Source organism: Stylophora pistillata, chromosome 13 (assembly GCF_964205215.1).
Source record: "Stylophora pistillata chromosome 13, jaStyPist1.2, whole genome shotgun sequence".
Lineage (NCBI taxonomy): Eukaryota > Metazoa > Cnidaria > Anthozoa > Scleractinia > Pocilloporidae > Stylophora > Stylophora pistillata.
Window position 1 is genome coordinate 11,345,610 of NC_142531.1, and position 16,693 is coordinate 11,362,302.

A 16,693-nucleotide genomic window follows, 5' to 3' on the forward strand; every position below is an offset into this window, starting at 1 on the left:
TGGAAATCTGTGACCACCTAGTCAAATCCTTACTCGATCGCAAGTTCAGAAAAAGAACAAAGAGACAAAAACCATACCCACCACTTGTACTTGCTCTTATCGAAACACTGCATCCACTACTCAAATTAGTATTATGGACGAACAACAACAAGAAATGTTTAAAACGATGTTTACAGATATGTGTAACGCGCTTCCAGAAGATAAAGCTAAGGAGTCGCAGACACAAAAAAGACATTGGACAAACTTCAGACGCGTTTAGAAAAGTAGCCAAGAAAAATACTTACAATCTTGAGTGTGGGAAGGACTGGGTTGCGTCTGACTAGATCGAAATGGGGAGATAGTACACGGGATAACTGCATCGCCCGAAATAGACAGATCTCAACCAGTATCTCTACTACGAGAACTAAAGCTTATATAGCTTACATGAGAGTAATTATTAGGATAACTATATGTACAAATACTGGGTGTAAAAGAATAGGCCCTTGCCCTGCAAGGAAAACCACCGGCAAGAGCCCTCACCCGTTTAACGGAGGGTGCTGCTCCCTGGAGTTGGCTCGCCCTGAAAACTGAGTTCGAGGGGGGCCATACCCCTGAGATGGGGGCAAACGTGGGTCTCTACTACGCTGTTGACAATTGCACCAAGTGTGCCCGATGTGCTAGCAAAAACTGCATACCGGATCACTCTCAACGATGCGAAAACTACGTCCATACGAGCGAAAATCGGGCCTGCGCGGATTTTGATTGCGTCGTAATTCACTTTCCAAACGATTAATCTGGCGTTGCATTTGATCTGTTTGACGCTGTCCAGACCAATTTCGCATTTGCGAAAAGCGCTGCGCTTCAGCGTTCTCTGGCTGAGCAATAGCGGCAATATTAGTACCACCGAGGAGCAGAACGTCGTTGATTGTGTTTCTGGATTTGTTTAATTTTCCGAGAGATATCATCCAATCGTTTTTCCAATTGCGTTTGTGTTGATTCTGTAGAAACAGCGCCAATTGTTTGTGAATTTGTAGCCTTCGACCGCGACATTAATTTAGTAAACATTGCTTCCATTTACGACAAGATTGACTATCACTTGTACTTTGGTTAATGTCAACCGCCTCCCCGGTAGCTCAATTGGTTAGAGCGCCGGATTGTGGATTGTGTTGTGCGGGAGATCGAGGGTTCGAGCCCTGGCCGGACCGATACTCATGGTCTTAAAATAAGTGAGGAAAATTTGCTACCTTTCTATAATCAAGAAATGGATAGATATTCTAGTCTTCTCGGATAAGGACGAATAAACCGTAGGCCCCGTCTCCTGCAGGGTTAGGGGTTGGAGACGTTAATTTCCAACGCACGGGAATACTGTGTTGTGGATGTCCTCCCTTGGGGTGGGATGGGTGGGAATTGGCCCTGAAAAGCCCCCATGGGGAGTGGTCAACTAACGTATGTATGTATCTATGTATGTATGTGTGTATGTAACAAGCTCTTTCATTCGAGCGAGAGATTCTGCTTCCTGAATATCTTTTGGTCGAGCTAAAGTAACATAGCTTTGAATATGCGGTTGTAGTCCCCGAATGAAATAGCGCATTGAATCTGCATCAGATAGTTTAAGACGCTTGCAAAGTCGAGTAACATCCACAATGTAATCGTCAATACGTTCGCCTTGCAACTGATTCCTAGTAGTTAGTTGTTGACTAATAATCCAATGTTGCGGTCCAGAAGAAAACATTCCTTGAACGCAGCCTGAATTTGGGTGGGATCTTTTTGTTGATACTCCCTTAATACAGGAACCATGCTTGCGCTATTCTCGATAAATACAACGGAAAAGCATTTAATTATTGATGCTGGCAATTCGCGAGAAAGAGTCCAACCGTCGTAAATTCAGTGTATCTACTGGAGGATTTCCGTCAAAAATCTCTAATTCAATGCCACTAGTACTTGGATGCTTTTCTAAACGCGCGTAAAGTTTGTCTAAGTTTTCTTTTTTTGTGTGTGACTCCTTACTTTATCTTCTCGAAGCGCCTTACACATATCCGTAAGCATCGTTTCAAACATTTCTTGTTGTTGCTCGTCCATAATACTAATTTGAGTAGTGTGTGCAGTGTTAGGATAAGAGCAAGTACAAGTGGTGGGTATGGTTTTTGTCCCTTTGTTATTTTTTCGAACTTGCGATCGAGTAAGGATTTGACTAGGTGGGCACAGATTTCCGCATACACCAGTACTAAACCTACCCAGTTACAAGGAACAAATTAAATTACAACGATTCAGACATAGAAAGAGACACAAAAATGTTCAAATTGTCCCGAAGAGCAAGCCCGCATAGCAGGAGTAACCATATTCAAAATGATGTGTTTTCTCTTATTGTATCTTGTCCTGTTTTTTGGTCCTGACTGTTCTGTATCTTGTCCTGGGTTTTGGTCCTGACTGTTCTGTATCTTGTCCTGTTTTTTTGGTCCTGGCTGTTCTGTATCTTGTCCTGGGTTTTGGTCCTGACTCTTCTGTATCTTGTCCTGTTTTTTGGTCCTGGCTGTTCTGTATCTTGTCCTGGGTTTTGGTCCTGACTTTTCTGTATCTTGTCCTGGCCTTTGGTCCTGACTGTTCTGTATCTTTCGCTCTTCAGTTTCCTAGAAATGAAAAAAAAAAGTGCCTATGAGCCACGCGTTCTTCGAGGCTCTTGCCTTCTGAGGCGTCGGTGTAACTGTTAGTACTGGAATTGCAAGCTGCACAAAAGTACTCATGGCAAAGAGCGTGGGAGGCGAAGAGGTTGTTGTTGTTGAAACTCACTACCGCGACCACTCATATGCCAGGGTCCTCCACCAGCTTGTCAAAGGTATTTTTCTAACACTCAATTTTAAAATCGATTTTTCTTTATTCCTTTCTATTCTGCACAACTCAGTTACCGCCTTGGGAACTAGCTCAGAATCGAGTGAGAATGCTGGTACCAGTATATAAAGGTGACACTTACTATACTGTCAGTCTTTAAGCATCGTCATCATTCTCACTTAGCTAGCGAATTACGTTAAGTTACGAGAAATAGATCCTACATACTAAGTATGTACTTTCGAAATATTTACGCGTTACAAAATCATTTTCTACCTTAAATTTCTTTCTCTTACGGTCAAGATCGGGCGAAACAAAAATAAGATTGACAATATGAAAATGATAATGAAATTATTGACAGAATAAGAATCATACTTAAAAAATATCCTGAGAGAAAATAGCATTCGAAGAACGTTGCATAACAACAGAATAAAGAGAAAGTTCGGAGAAGAAAGGGCGTACCCACTGTACACCTAGAACAAGTTCTCTAATTAAAAATGCAGTGCGGAGAACGGAAAGTAAAAGTTGTTTTCCCTTAAAGAGGTGTTGAGGGTGTTAAATGAAAATTTAAGGAGTTTTTTCTTGATCGTGAATTTGACATAGAATCTGATATAAAAACGAGCCTGAAAATAGTCGAAAGTATAAGAAGTAGGAATTTTCAGGAATTTCTGAACGAGATTTAACTTATACCAGAGCGATGCACTCTCTTCTCTATCAAGCAGATCAACATAATTGAAAAAAAGCTCACCGCGAAATCCACCATAAGTTCCAATCAATGTAGAAACTGAACATATGCTTTCGTGTCAAATTCACGACCACAATAAGAAAAAGTATTAACAAAGATTTAGTAATACATAGACATGTAAAAATGAATGATATAAAATCCCGACGTTTCGGCGACTTCATGACGCCATTATCAAGGGTACAAATAAGAAAAAGGTGACAGAAATTCTACCTGTAAGATAAGAAAGCAAAAGACCGCGGTTATAAACTTGGTTAACTCCTCGAAACTTCAGCTTTTGTAATCGTTACGGTGCCAATTTACCATTTCAACTTTGTTGATATATCCAAATTAACTCCTCTCTGGTAGAGGAAGTAGCACCCATACAGTCGTCAATGTAACGACCGTAGAGTTCAGGTTTGGGCCATTGCATTGACTGGAAAATTGATGTTTGATAAAACCTACGAAAGGATTGGCGTAACTGGGTTCCATTTTGTTACCTATGGCTAAGCCATTAGTTTCTTTGTAATAGTTGTCCCAGATGAAAAACAGTTGAGTGCAAGCACTAATAATAACCATAACAATAAAGACACGTATAGAGCGCTGCGTCCACTAATTGCTCAAAGCGCTACACAACAATAGTTAAACTATAAAATACAAAAGCCAATAGCTATTATGATGAAATAACTAAACTGTACACTACTAAATACTAGACATCATATGTCAATTTAAATAAGTATGTCTTCAACTGCGTCTTGAACTGGTCAACAGAGATAAATACTCGTGAGTTCAAGAGGCAATTGATTCCATAGCCTTGGAGCAACTATAGAAAAAGCTCTATCACCATACGTCTTTAACCTGAATCTAGGCACAGCTAAAAGATTCTGAGAACTAGAACGAAGTAAACGTGGACTATTACGATAGTGTAAAAGTTCAGTTAGATAAGTTGGTTTCAAGCCATCGAGAAACTTGTGCACTAAAAGCAATATTTTAAAATGTATAATTTGGATATATCCACAAAGTTGAAATGGTAAATTGGCCACCGTAATGATTACAAAAGCTGACGTTTCGAGCGTTAGCCCTTCGTCGGAGCGAATAGAGGAATTGTGGGTTGTGTGTGATTTTAAAGGCAGAAAATGGAGCTACGTTATTGGTTTTAAAATGTATGCTATAGTTCAACGGTAGCCAATGAAGTTTAAACATGATAGGAGTAATATGGTCAAACCGCTTAGTTAACGTAACAATGCGTGCAGCAGTATTTTGTATTAATCTTAGCTTATTTAGCAGGTGTTTGGGAAGTTCATATAACAAGGAATTGCAATTCACTATCCGTTTTAGAGCTAATGAACGCACGTACTAGAATTTCAGAAGTGTCTTCACTCAAGTACTTCCTAATCTTGGCAATGTTCCTTAAGTGGTAATGGCACTGAGGAGACACAGATTTTTTTACTGTAACATGTTCCGTTAGGTTAAGACAATGATCGAAAGTAACCCCCAGATTCCGGGTAGAAATTTTGGGTTGCATGAATCTTCTCATCACCCACTTGGATGAACTCAAGGGCGGGTTTAGAACGAAATTGTGAGGTTATAAGGACAAGTTCAGTTTTCTCCTGATTGAGTTTAAGGCCATTATTCACCATCCAGCAGTCAAGATCATCTACAAAGCATTCAACACGACGCTTGGCAAGTGAGAGATCATAGCTACATTTTTAAAAGATATATACAGCTGGGTAACATTAGCGTAGAAATGATACCGTAACTTGTGCAACTTTAATGATGTCAACAATGGGTGATGTGTACAAGAGATAGAGAAGAGGGCCCTGAACAGATCCCTGAGGTACGCCACATTCCAAAGGGCGCAGTGTTGACTTGCAGTCATTGACCCGCCTTACGAACTACTTGCGAGACTTTAGGAAGGATTCAAACCATCCAAGTACAGTAACCTTAACTCCAAAACGATTTTGCAGTCTAGATAACAATATCGATCGAGTGGTCTACTGTGTCGAAGGCTGTGAAATCCAAGTACCTTGGATTTGACCCCATTTTTTCCAGTCCTTTGCTAGCGGCAACTCCTAAAAGATGGAACAGTGGAAAATGTACCAAAAAAATCGGAAAAAATATCCTGCACAGCAGATTACTAGTAAAAAAAAATTCTTGATGATCAGAAATCACCCAACCCCCCCTCAAAAGTTAAATTGTCGGCCCTTAACAACTAATGTGCCGCCCATGTCAGCCGCTTTTATAACGATGTCTGCGTTTTATTAAGACCTTTTAGTGCCAACCACTCTTCCGAAGAAAGGTTGGAAAATTTGGTGCTACGATTGAAATTAAGTTTGTTTATATCGTGACGACATTTTTCTAATGAAAAAATCAAAAGATGCAAACTGGCCCACAGTTTATTTATCTATAAAAGTATCTTTGTCCCAGGTGTTAGAATCATCCTCGTTGTCATGGGAAGAGGCTTTAATTGAACTCGGCGAAAGAATTTTTCAACGTCCTGCTTAACTGAGAATTCGTCGGTTGTTTTAGAAATAAGAACAAAATTTAAGCTCTTGCTGAGCACAGATTTCTTTGAATTCGTCGGTTGTTTTAGAAGCGGAAACAAAATTTAAGCCCTTATTAAGGACGGATTTCTCTGAGCCGAAAAGTGTAAGATTTTCTGGAATGGTAACTATGGTATTGAGGCTTTCTGGGGACAAAACTAATTTACAAAGCTACAGGGACGCGAAAACGGCTAAACTAAACAGAAACCGAAAAGCACGAACAAAGATAATTAGTTAATCAAGGCGCCTACAATACATTTGCAAACAAAGTTTCTTTTATGTATTTAAGTCCTTCTTGGAAAATGATGAAAACCAACAGTTGAAGCTTTAATTGAAAAATTTCTGATCTGAAAATTCATTAGGGTACAAAAAGAGAACTCTTAAAATATCAAAACAAAACTGAAAAAAAAAAAAAATGAGAGAAAATAACAACAACAATTACAAGAGCGCACGACAGCAATGACGAGGGTTCTTTCCGGGAGTAAAACTCTACAGAAGTGTTGAAGACCAAAGGTCAAAGTCCTAGTCCAGGAGCTCGTGATAAAGCCCCTAAGTCCAGAGCCAAGTCCAGAGTCCAGTCGACGTTCCAAAAGAGTAAATACAAGGTATATTAAAGATTTATTCCAAACTTTTTAAAGAACTCTACGTGTTTGGCTTGAAACCTACAAAGATAACAGAAACTGTTAAGTCTTTAGCACTTCTTGAAGTCTTGACACCAGTTCATCTGGATTATTGACTTTTCTAATTTGTAAAAAAGAAAAGACTGGGACGAGGTATATTACTCGCATCGCGTGTTGTCAAAATGGCGGCTATTGCTGAAATTTCAAGTCTTCAAGAGTGGGAAGAAGAATGGCAGCACTTGGAAGAGGAAACGCGGACGTTCAAGGTTATATCCATGTTCTTTTTTTGTATATATCTTATTTAACATCGTAATGAGCGTGATGCCATGATAGCGACGCCCACTCGAGCACTAAATGATCAAGGAAATAACTTCGTACGCGTGCATAATTGATTTTTTTGTTTCCACAGCATGCAGACAGAACATATTTACTAATTATTTTAATTTGCCTCTCATTGCTTGTCACATATTTACCATAGTTTTAATGTCGAATGATTTCTTGAGAAGAAGGCTTTTAATCATCTTAAGCTTAAGGGGCCGAGGATTGCAAATAATTGATCACATTTTGGTTATCAATCCCCGGCATTTCATTTGAAACCAAATCTTTTTTCAGCCCCTTTCCATATTATTTTATAGAATAACTTCCTTCACAATAAAGATGACCCTCCATAGAAAACAGAAATTAATTTCGGTTTAGATAAATATAAAGCAAAGCTACGGAGTTAACAGCCTGTTCGATCTAAAAATATTCGTGGCAAGATTTCCTTATAACCCCATACTTCATTATGCATTCAATTTTCATTACTTCATTACGCATTATGCAATTTCATTATGCAATTCATTATGCAATTTTCATTACTTCATTATGCATTCAATTTTTGGAGAAAGGAAAGCAGAGGCAAAACAACAGATTTCCTTTGGGACTACGGCTTTGTTTTTTATTGGTATAGAGTTATATGAAAATCTTTCCATATTTGTTGTTATGTGGAAAGTGAAAATATGACTGGGTATGTTCAATAATTTGCCAGGAAGAACATTACCTTGTTTTCAAATATCTGATTAAAGAAAAACTGATTTTTTCTTGGTGATCTTCAGCAAACGAAGTTCCAGGACTATCAGCAAAAACTGGACGAGTTTCATTCGAGTCAGAAATCCTGTGTCTCGGCTGTTAATCAACAGAAACGAAAACTTAGGGATTTTCAGGAATCACTGAAACGGTATGCCTTTCCTTTTTTTAAAGGAGCCTTGTCACATTTAAGCATTTTTTTCCTAGTAATATTAGTTAATCTGTACAATCCTTAAACTTTGATGTACCTTTTTGGCTCACTGGTACCTCTTTTAGGAGGCTTACACTTTTCCTTCCACTGAAATGTGCTTCACTCTGATGTTGAAAACAACTCTAAATTTTGTCAGACACAAGGTTTCATTTAAGCTTAACTAAGACCAAAATTAGTCTTTTTCCTTAATGTGTGTTTCAATAATTATTTCACAATATAATTTGTAAATATTTTTGTCCACTAGATAACATATGAGCCAGGTATTTGAACTTTGTTGCCTTTTTTGCTTGCATGTAGGTTTAAGAGTGGATCCCTCACTGGTGAACAACAAGCTCAGTTTGCAAAACTTCAGACAAAAATCTCAGACTTTGAAAGAAAAATTAAAGATTTTGAATTAAGTCTTCCTTCTCAAGCAGGGTAATATTTTTTTTATTCGATTTATCATTTATAGCAGGTGTTTTATCAATACAGAGGAGGTGCAATTTATTATATTTCATTGTTGGCTGAAAAACTTTTAAAATGTTACAGTTCTAGCATACTTATTTCATTTCACTCCCAACCCCTTATAATCACCTTCTTTGAATAAGCCCCAACCTATAGGTAGATTGAGTTCCTAGGTGCCCATCCTCAAATAAGTGCCCCCCCCAAACTGTAAGAAAGGGAGAGCCCCCAAACAGTAAGAAAGGGAGATCCCCCCCTAACTGTAAGAAAGGGAGAGGGAAGGGGTTTGGCTTCAAGACAATACAGAATTTTTTTTTAGCGAGATTCTGTATTTGAGTTGTCAATTATGGAAGAAAGTGGTGTTGTTTATCATTTTTTATAATATCCCCTAATCTGTGGTCACCTGTCCATTCCTGCAGTGGGTGACTGCTTCATACAGGTTCAACTGTAGTTCACAATAACCTGATCACGGCTTCAATCTGGACCTTTTGATCAAATGTCCATCTTACTAAACCAACAGTAAGCAGGTCTCCTAACTGTAAATTGACTGTACTATATATTCTCCTTCTTTAGTAATGAATTTCATTGCTTCATTCTTGGAAATTCTTGGACATTCTTTTCTCCTTAGATTATTCCTTAAGCTGTGCTTGGGAAATATCAATGTCTCACTGTATAATTCACGGTGAGTTGTTAATGATTTGCATAACCTTGGGTTCTTAGGATAGTTTTCAATACAATTTGACTTTTTGTGATCACCATTAATTTTTGGAGTATATGATAGCAAATAATTTTAGTTTTTTTTTTCTTCAGGATGGCATACAAAGATGATTATGAGAAGTTTAAATTAAAGATGACAGTAATAAGCATGGTGTTTACCATATTAAACTTGTACATCTTTAATTACAGGTATACAACTTACCATACTCTTCAGAGAAAAGAAAGGCTTTCTCTATTTTTTTTGTGTATCCCAGTACTAGCAGCTTTTCTATACCTAAAAGTTCACTGGTAGTATTTCCTACTTCAGAATGTTTATAGCATCTGTTGAAAACTTGGAGAAAATTTTGTACCAGTCTCACCAAATGAAGGTATCTAAGAAATATCAAATTTTATGATATGGCAAGGTATTTCTGAAGGAATCCAAGCACTCTGGTTGGTTCTTATTTGGTTCATATTTTGCCATATGCACTATCACCATGGAAATGATCAAAAGCTGCACTAAAGCCTGCAAATTGAAAATAAATTAGTTTGGTCCAAGTTCCTTAGAATAAACTATTTATTAACCTTGCTTGCTTGAACTGTACCATAATGTGATTATTGCAGGATAGCAGATGCCTTGTTCCATGCAATGTTATTGTGGTATTACAGTACATTAACCCTTCAAGAACATATTCTCATCGCTAATGGCTCACGGTATGAATCAAACAAAGTTTTACATGAATACTTTGTAAATTTTTTGTTATGAAGATATTCAATTCCTACAAACTTTTCCTTCTTGTTTGTTTTATTACTGACACTGTGAGTTTCAAATAATTTGGAAAAATAATAACAAAGGAATAAATTTACCCTTTTACCCCTAAGAGTGACCAGCATCTAATTTCTCCTTACAATATCACCCCTGAATCAAACATTAAGGTCACGAGAATTAAGGAAAGGATCATCAACAAAACAAGCTATTGATTGTTGAACAAATTCTCCTTGTTGGCTCCTTAGAAAATGTACAGACAACATTATAAGGAATATTCATACTGATTATAATAGGGTGAAGATGTGAATGAACTTTAAAGTATGTTTGGTTTTTCTTAACACAGGATAAAGGGCTGGTGGGTTGTGCATCATTATCTGTCCATCATTTTATCAGGATTTCTTCTTATATGGTGAGTTATTTCACTTTTTCCCATTTTAAGTACCGTATTTACCCGTGTATAAGTCGACTCGATGTATAAGTCGACCCCCGAAAATCCTGAGAAATTGCCAATTTTATCGTATATCCTTTGTATAAGTCGACCCTAATTTTTTTGAATTATCAAGTATCTTTTAGGATGAAATGTGAGCGAAAGTCAAGGCTGAGAGAGGAAAAAACAGCAAAGATTCTTCACTTGTTATCGAGCGTGCCGCCATTTTGTTTGCTGAGCAACCTCCCCTGCTTCTCGTTCACATTATACTTCCTGGCGGCCGCACAGTTGTTCGTTTCTTCAGCAAATTTGATGACTAAAAGCTTGTACTTAGCGGAGTATTTCATTCGTTTAGGCATGTTGAGAATCGTTTGAAGAGATATAACTTATAATTGTTGCGAGTTGCTCGTAGTTCTGAAAATTGTTTATAAAGCCGCTCTATTGAATCTGACAACATTAGACCAGAAAGGTGTGATATCACACCTATTGAAAGCAATTGAATGGACTTGTGATATTTTAGCGTCAATAAGCAACGCGTAAACAATCAATTGAAGTTGATTTTTATACCCGGTGTATAAGTCGAGGTCGAATTTTTAGGGTGTAAATTTGGTCAAAAAAGGTCGACTTATACACGGGTAAATACGGTACGTAGTTTATTACACTAAAACAACAAAGTTGGACATTTAGATTTTGAGTTCAATGATCTTTACCATTTAAGAGATTTATTTTATTTTTATTTAGGCCAGATGGAAGGGTGTACCAAATTTTTAGGGGACAGTTCTTCCACTTTTCTCTATATCTTAGTAAGTATTGTATTATCATTTTGTTCATTCATAAATAACAACACAGACTTATAGCTACAGCAGCAAAGGGGTGACCCTAAAATCTGGAATGGTGGAAAGGCGGAATGATGGAAAATGACCCCAAATCCTAAAACCCGGAATGGCAGAAAATGACCCCAAATCCAAAAACATGGAATGGCAGAAAATGACCCCAAATCCTAAAACACGGAACGGCGGAAAATGATCCCAAATCCTAAAACACAGCCGGATGACAGAGCATGTTGCACAAATTTTGTACAAAGACAGTCAAGTGCTTGGCCCATTCATTCCTACGACGATAATGCACGTGACCAAAATTAGACTAGCATGAGAGCAAGAGAGGTTTGCATGGGGTCATGCATGTGGGAATTTCTCATGGCATGAGAAGACAAAAGAAAGTTAACAGAAGGAAGCCATCAAGAAGAATTTGAAGAATTTCTCCACGACCAGGTGTCCAAAACACCACCATACTACTATGAAATTTGTGGCTTACATATCAGCAGAAGAAATAAACTTTCTGTACAGAAAAGAGGTTATTTCACTAATTCGTCTAATTTACATGGTGAGAATAGATTCTGTCGGTAGAACCCCACTAACTTGAACCTGCTGAACTCGAAACCCCCCCTTACTCGGACTTCTTGAACAAAACCCAATTTCCCTTGGATTTGACCCCATTTTTTCCAGTCCTTTGCTAGCGGCAACTCCTAAAAGATGGAACGGTGGAAAATTACCCTAAAGCCTTAAAGATGGAATTATAGGCAAGTCAAGGGATGAAGAGAGCCAAATAAAAATCAAGCGTACCCACACTAATTTCCCCTTAGGAGGGTAACTTCCACAGATATTAAGTCAATACCAGAAAAAATTATCTTTGCTTGTAATAATGTGTAATATCATACTGTGGATGTTCAGTTTGTTTCTCATTCATTGCCTAACAATCAATTCCCAATAAATCAATCGAGGCATTGTACAATTTTCACCTTAAGTTAACTGCACATTCTAAGTCATTGTGCCTTTGTAAATTCAGTTAACCTTCGAGAAAACTAAGTAGAAGACAAGCGATACAATATCTGAACTTCTTTGGTTTGAATTATTACTTAATCGTCCATTAACTAATTTATTGACCTTTTTTTTTTGAGTAAAATTGACCTTAAGCTTGTCCTGCAACTGTTTCCATGCGAATAATGGTAAACCATAACAATCCAAAGATCCATCTGAATTACACTTCCCTTTCAGGAAGGGAAATTTAAGCGCCATAGAGTTGACAATTTGCAATTTGTTGAGGAACAATTTCGTCGTAGGATGGTGGTCTTTTGGATGCCTGGTCACGAAGAAATTCTTCAAATTCTTCTTGACGGCTTCCTTCTGTCAACCTTCTTTTGTCTTCTTGTGCCATGAGAAATTCCAATGCGCAGGACCCCATGCAAACCCCTCTTGCTCTCATGCTAGTCTAAGTTTGGTCACATGTGTTATCGTCGGGGGAATGAATCAGCCAAGTGCTTGACTGTCTTTGTACAAAATTTGCACAACATGCCCTGTCATCCGTTCCATGTTTTAGGATTTGGGGTCATTTTCTGCCATTCTGTGTTTTAGGATTTGGTGTCATTTTCTGCCGTTCCAGATTTTAGGATTTGGGGCCATTTTCCGCCGTTCCAGATTTTAGGATTTGGGGTCATTTTCCGCCGTTCTGGGTTTTAGAATTTGGGGTCATTTTCCACTGTTCCAGATTTTAGGATTTGGGGTCATTTTCCGTCATTCTGCCATTCTGCCTTTCCGCCGTTCCGGGTTTTAGGGTCACCCCAAAGTTATACCCCCAGTCTCCCTCCCTAAAAACATTTTGAAAATAGTTGTGCTATCCCATAAACTTTCCTTTTAAATAGGAACAATGCAGAGCACCTTGTAACATCTGTGAACAATTAGGGAACTTCAGAATTGCTGTATACTTAATTTCTCCTTTCAGATGGTTCTTTGCAAGAATTTTACCCTGATCTTACTTCTCCTTTGTCATTCAATGAAGTACTCAGCATGATCATCATTCCATCATTGTGTTTCTAGGTTTTGTTCAACTTCTACAATTTAGATATCAGTCAAGAGCTCTGTATCGATTGCGATCACTGGGTGTCAGCAAAGACATGGATGTCACCAGAGGTTTGTGTAAATTTTAAAGCTCCATCTTTCTTATAGTTTCAGCTGTCTATCGCATTGAACTTTTAACTACCAGAAGTGATGAACATAGAACCTCTCCCTATCATATCCATCATTATCCAGGAAAAAGGTAATGACGATAATCAAACTTATTTGGCAGAAGTTGTTACAAAGTAGGTATGTGTGGTGTATACAGGTCATTGGCGACTTTCGTGAAACAAATTATGTACTAAGAAGTGAATTATTTTTGCAGAGGGTTTCCATTCTTGGATGTGGAGAGGACTAGGATTCATCATTCCCTTTCTTATTGTTGGCTATGTGAGTATGTTACCATGACATCGTAGTCTTTGTTGGCTATGTGAGTATGTTACCATGACATCATAGTCTTTGTTGGCTATGTGAGTATGTTACCATGACATCATAGTCTTTGTTGGCTATGTATGTTACCATGACATTATAGTCTTTGTTGTCTCATATGTAACTTGATTAGTCAACAATTTGTTGAGTAAGTGGATGCAAATGTTTGGATATTCCATGAGAACCAGTGCCACAAATGTTGTATGTAGATTCATTTTATGTTGTTTCTGTCTTTAATATTCTGTTATGTTTTAGTGCATTGAATCAGCTAGCATTTTGTGATTTATTTCAGTTTACCTTTAACTTTATATGGAATGGAAGTGATTAGAGTAAATGAGTGTGATAACGAGCATTTGATGGGCTGATCCAAAACATTATGATATTTCAACATAATTTACAGGGCAAATGATTTGTAATTTAATGCAAACTAGCAAATGTGTGTTATTCTATTCCCAGAAGATTCATCTTGCTTGTATACAGTTACAAATAGTTACCATGTTGTCTTGCATCTGTTTTCAGAAATAAATCATAGATGACATCAAAATCTGCTAAGAACTAGTCAGAGTGTGTCACAAATGTCTAATTACCATATTTTAATTTCTACTGTGATCCATCATTGTATGGACCTTCTCAGCAACAATGGACCTATTTGTTTTATACAATAAAGTAGCAAAAAACTGTTGATGGTGACATCATCTATACCTCTGATAAATCATAAGTAAGAACAGTCAAACTGTTTGGAATTTAGCTTATTATATAATTTGTACTGGCAGAAGCATGCTTATTTGGGGTGTATGCTATAACTTTTGAATCACACCATATGGTTGTCTTTCCACAGTTATTTCAGTTGTTTAATGCTTACACTCTCTACCGATTGCATTTCCACCCTGACTGCACCGAGTGGCAGGTAAAGTTCCTGTGCCAGTTTGATGGAAGGATAAATCACTAATGTTGGGGAAAAAATGTATAAAATACATTTCTGTTCATGCACTATCTAATTTTTCAAGTTCAAAGGAGCATTTTCATGATTCATGCATGCTTATCTACTCATACTAAACCACCTTTGCACCTTTTTCAAGTGTTTGTCTTTGTAAGAAAGCTACAAATATGAATTCAATTTTATGTTGCAGAAATATCGCAACATAGGACTGCTTCCAGTGTAAAGCACCCTTCCTCCTACAATTTAAAGTAATCAGGACTATTAAGTGCAAAATACATGACGGTGTCTGTTTTTTATCATCTCATGTCATGTCAGAAAAAAACTCCTGAGGCTCATGAAGTACAAAAAATAAAAAACTCAAAACTTAAGCATAACTTAGTTGATAGTATTCCATGACCATTTTGCTTTTGCAAATGTTAATCATTATTAATTCATTTTCAGGTTCTTGGCCTCAGTGTAGTATTTTTCATCCTGTTTGCTGGAAACATGACCACACTCTTGTCTGTTGTGAGGCAGAAATTTACAAAGACAGGGGTAGTTCCACAATTACCTTGCAGTTAAATATAACCTCCTTTGCCATCTGATAGAGGTGCCAGAGAGCCTTATTTTCAAGTCTTGTTGTTATCACTACAACAAATACAACAAGAATTGAGACCTGAATATAACTTAAGAGGCTCAGCGTTACTCAAAAGTGACTAATATAATAAGACAGGTTGATTTGGTTAAAGTAGACCTTTTTTAAGAGGAGCTCCTGTTGAAACTTTCATCAGTCAAGAACTGTCAAGACAATTTACTGATTTATTGACCTGAACAGAGATTTTATTTCTTTTTATCAGTTATCTATCTCATGCTCCCACTATCCACAACTCACTACAGAATATTCATTTCTTTCTACCAGTTAGATTTTGGTCTTCTCTTTTCTCTCTTTCCTTTTACTGCCTGTGCAATATTGTAACATATTACAAGTTTGCAGTGAGTTACTAGATTTTGTCTCATTATGCACCCTATTAACTCCATCTTTGGATCTAAACCTGTTCATTAAACAGCCTCATTTTGGCTCTTTCTAGAAAATCTCTCTTAATAAATTATTTCAATTTTGAGTGAGAAAATGATCAACAATTTTTCACTGAAGTGGAGGTGAATATACACCACTTTCACTGACACTGAGGTGAATAATTGTGGTAGTATATATATCACACACGTACCAAAAAGTTAGTTTATTTATTTTAAATACATATTTTGAAAAATGGTTTGAAATTAAACTCTTGATGTGCAATTTTCTCTCATTAGCCACTCAGGGGTGAATAATACTTGCTATTCACTTCTGAAGGAGCCAATCAGTGCACATAAAAAGCACTATTCACTTGTGTGGTATATACTGATTGTATTTATTAATAGACTGACTTGGCCAGCCATTTTTGACTGCTGTAAGCATCTAATGTTGGGGTTAAAGAATTGTACAAGGGTTATGGTATGTTTTGTTAAATGAAATACTACAGGATAGAATAGCCTAGATTAGCAGATCAAATTTTTTCCACACAGATGATTTAATTTTCAGGAGGCCCAGTGCTATCACTGTTTGTCTTTTGTTTTGTTTAAGGTTATACAAATAACACAAAGACTAAGAATGTTCTAAACACCTGCAAATGGCATTGCATTATTTGAAGTACTTTTTAATTAAGTTTACGTATTACTATTTTATTACTGATAAGATTGCTTTTTATCATACACATACTTAAACTTGGTTTTTTGATAATATAATACTTAATATTTTGTGAAATAGATCAGCATTCAACTATCACAGTCTTTATTACCATACTTGATTGTAAAATAGTGATATTTTATAATGTACATGTTAAAGGTACAGAAAGGATACAAAAAGCGATGACTTTTTTGTGTTAATTTTAGAATTTATATAGCGTCAGAACTCTTATGGAATCCTTAAAAAAAAATTTTTTTGTCACAACAAAAATTACCAAAACAATCTATTCTACCAGATAAACAATCTATTCTACCAGAAATAAGTACCTCTGTACAGTGTTGGCTGTGTACCAAAGGCACATGGTTGGAAGCAATGAAAAATAATAAAAGGGAAATAGACAGCTCTCTTCATCATCACTGCCATTTTTATGTCTGTA

General features: G+C 37.0%; 1 protein-coding gene, 1 long non-coding RNA gene and 1 pseudogene across 2 annotated transcripts; 1 reads left to right on the forward strand and 2 right to left on the reverse strand.

The window, feature by feature from the left end:
* Positions 1-214: 214 nt before the first annotated feature.
* On the reverse strand, positions 215-2,720 carry LOC148717637 (uncharacterized; annotated as a pseudogene).
* A 3,599-nt stretch (positions 2,721-6,319) lies between these two features.
* LOC148717638 (uncharacterized) lies at positions 6,320-7,785 on the reverse strand. The gene is made up of 2 exons (XR_015994992.1): positions 7,726-7,785; positions 6,320-6,728 (listed from the first exon to the last, which is right to left on the reverse strand). It is a non-coding gene; the product is annotated as an uncharacterized LOC148717638 (long non-coding RNA).
* Positions 6,701-16,670, forward strand: LOC111322141 (transmembrane protein 120B). Its single transcript, XM_022925197.2, has 12 exons — positions 6,701-6,952; positions 7,781-7,902; positions 8,260-8,379; positions 9,032-9,085; positions 9,214-9,309; positions 9,724-9,813; positions 10,212-10,277; positions 11,037-11,098; positions 13,169-13,261; positions 13,512-13,576; positions 14,454-14,522; positions 14,997-16,670. Exons 1-12 carry the CDS (start codon positions 6,869-6,871, stop codon positions 15,114-15,116), a joined length of 1,041 nt encoding a protein of 346 aa, XP_022780932.2. The 5' UTR covers positions 6,701-6,868; the 3' UTR covers positions 15,117-16,670.
* Positions 16,671-16,693: the final 23 nt, after the last annotated feature.

Coding starts and splice junctions, on each gene's coding strand:
- LOC111322141 (XM_022925197.2), top strand. CDS start 6,869: ATGGCGGCTATTGCTGAAATTTCAAGTCTTCAAGAGTGGGAAGAAGAA. Junction 10,278..11,036: donor TCAGGATTTCTTCTTATATG/GTGAGTTATTTC, acceptor ATTTTTATTTAG/GCCAGATGGAAGGGTGTACC. Junction 13,262..13,511: donor AGACATGGATGTCACCAGAG/GTTTGTGTAAAT, acceptor TTATTTTTGCAG/AGGGTTTCCATTCTTGGATG.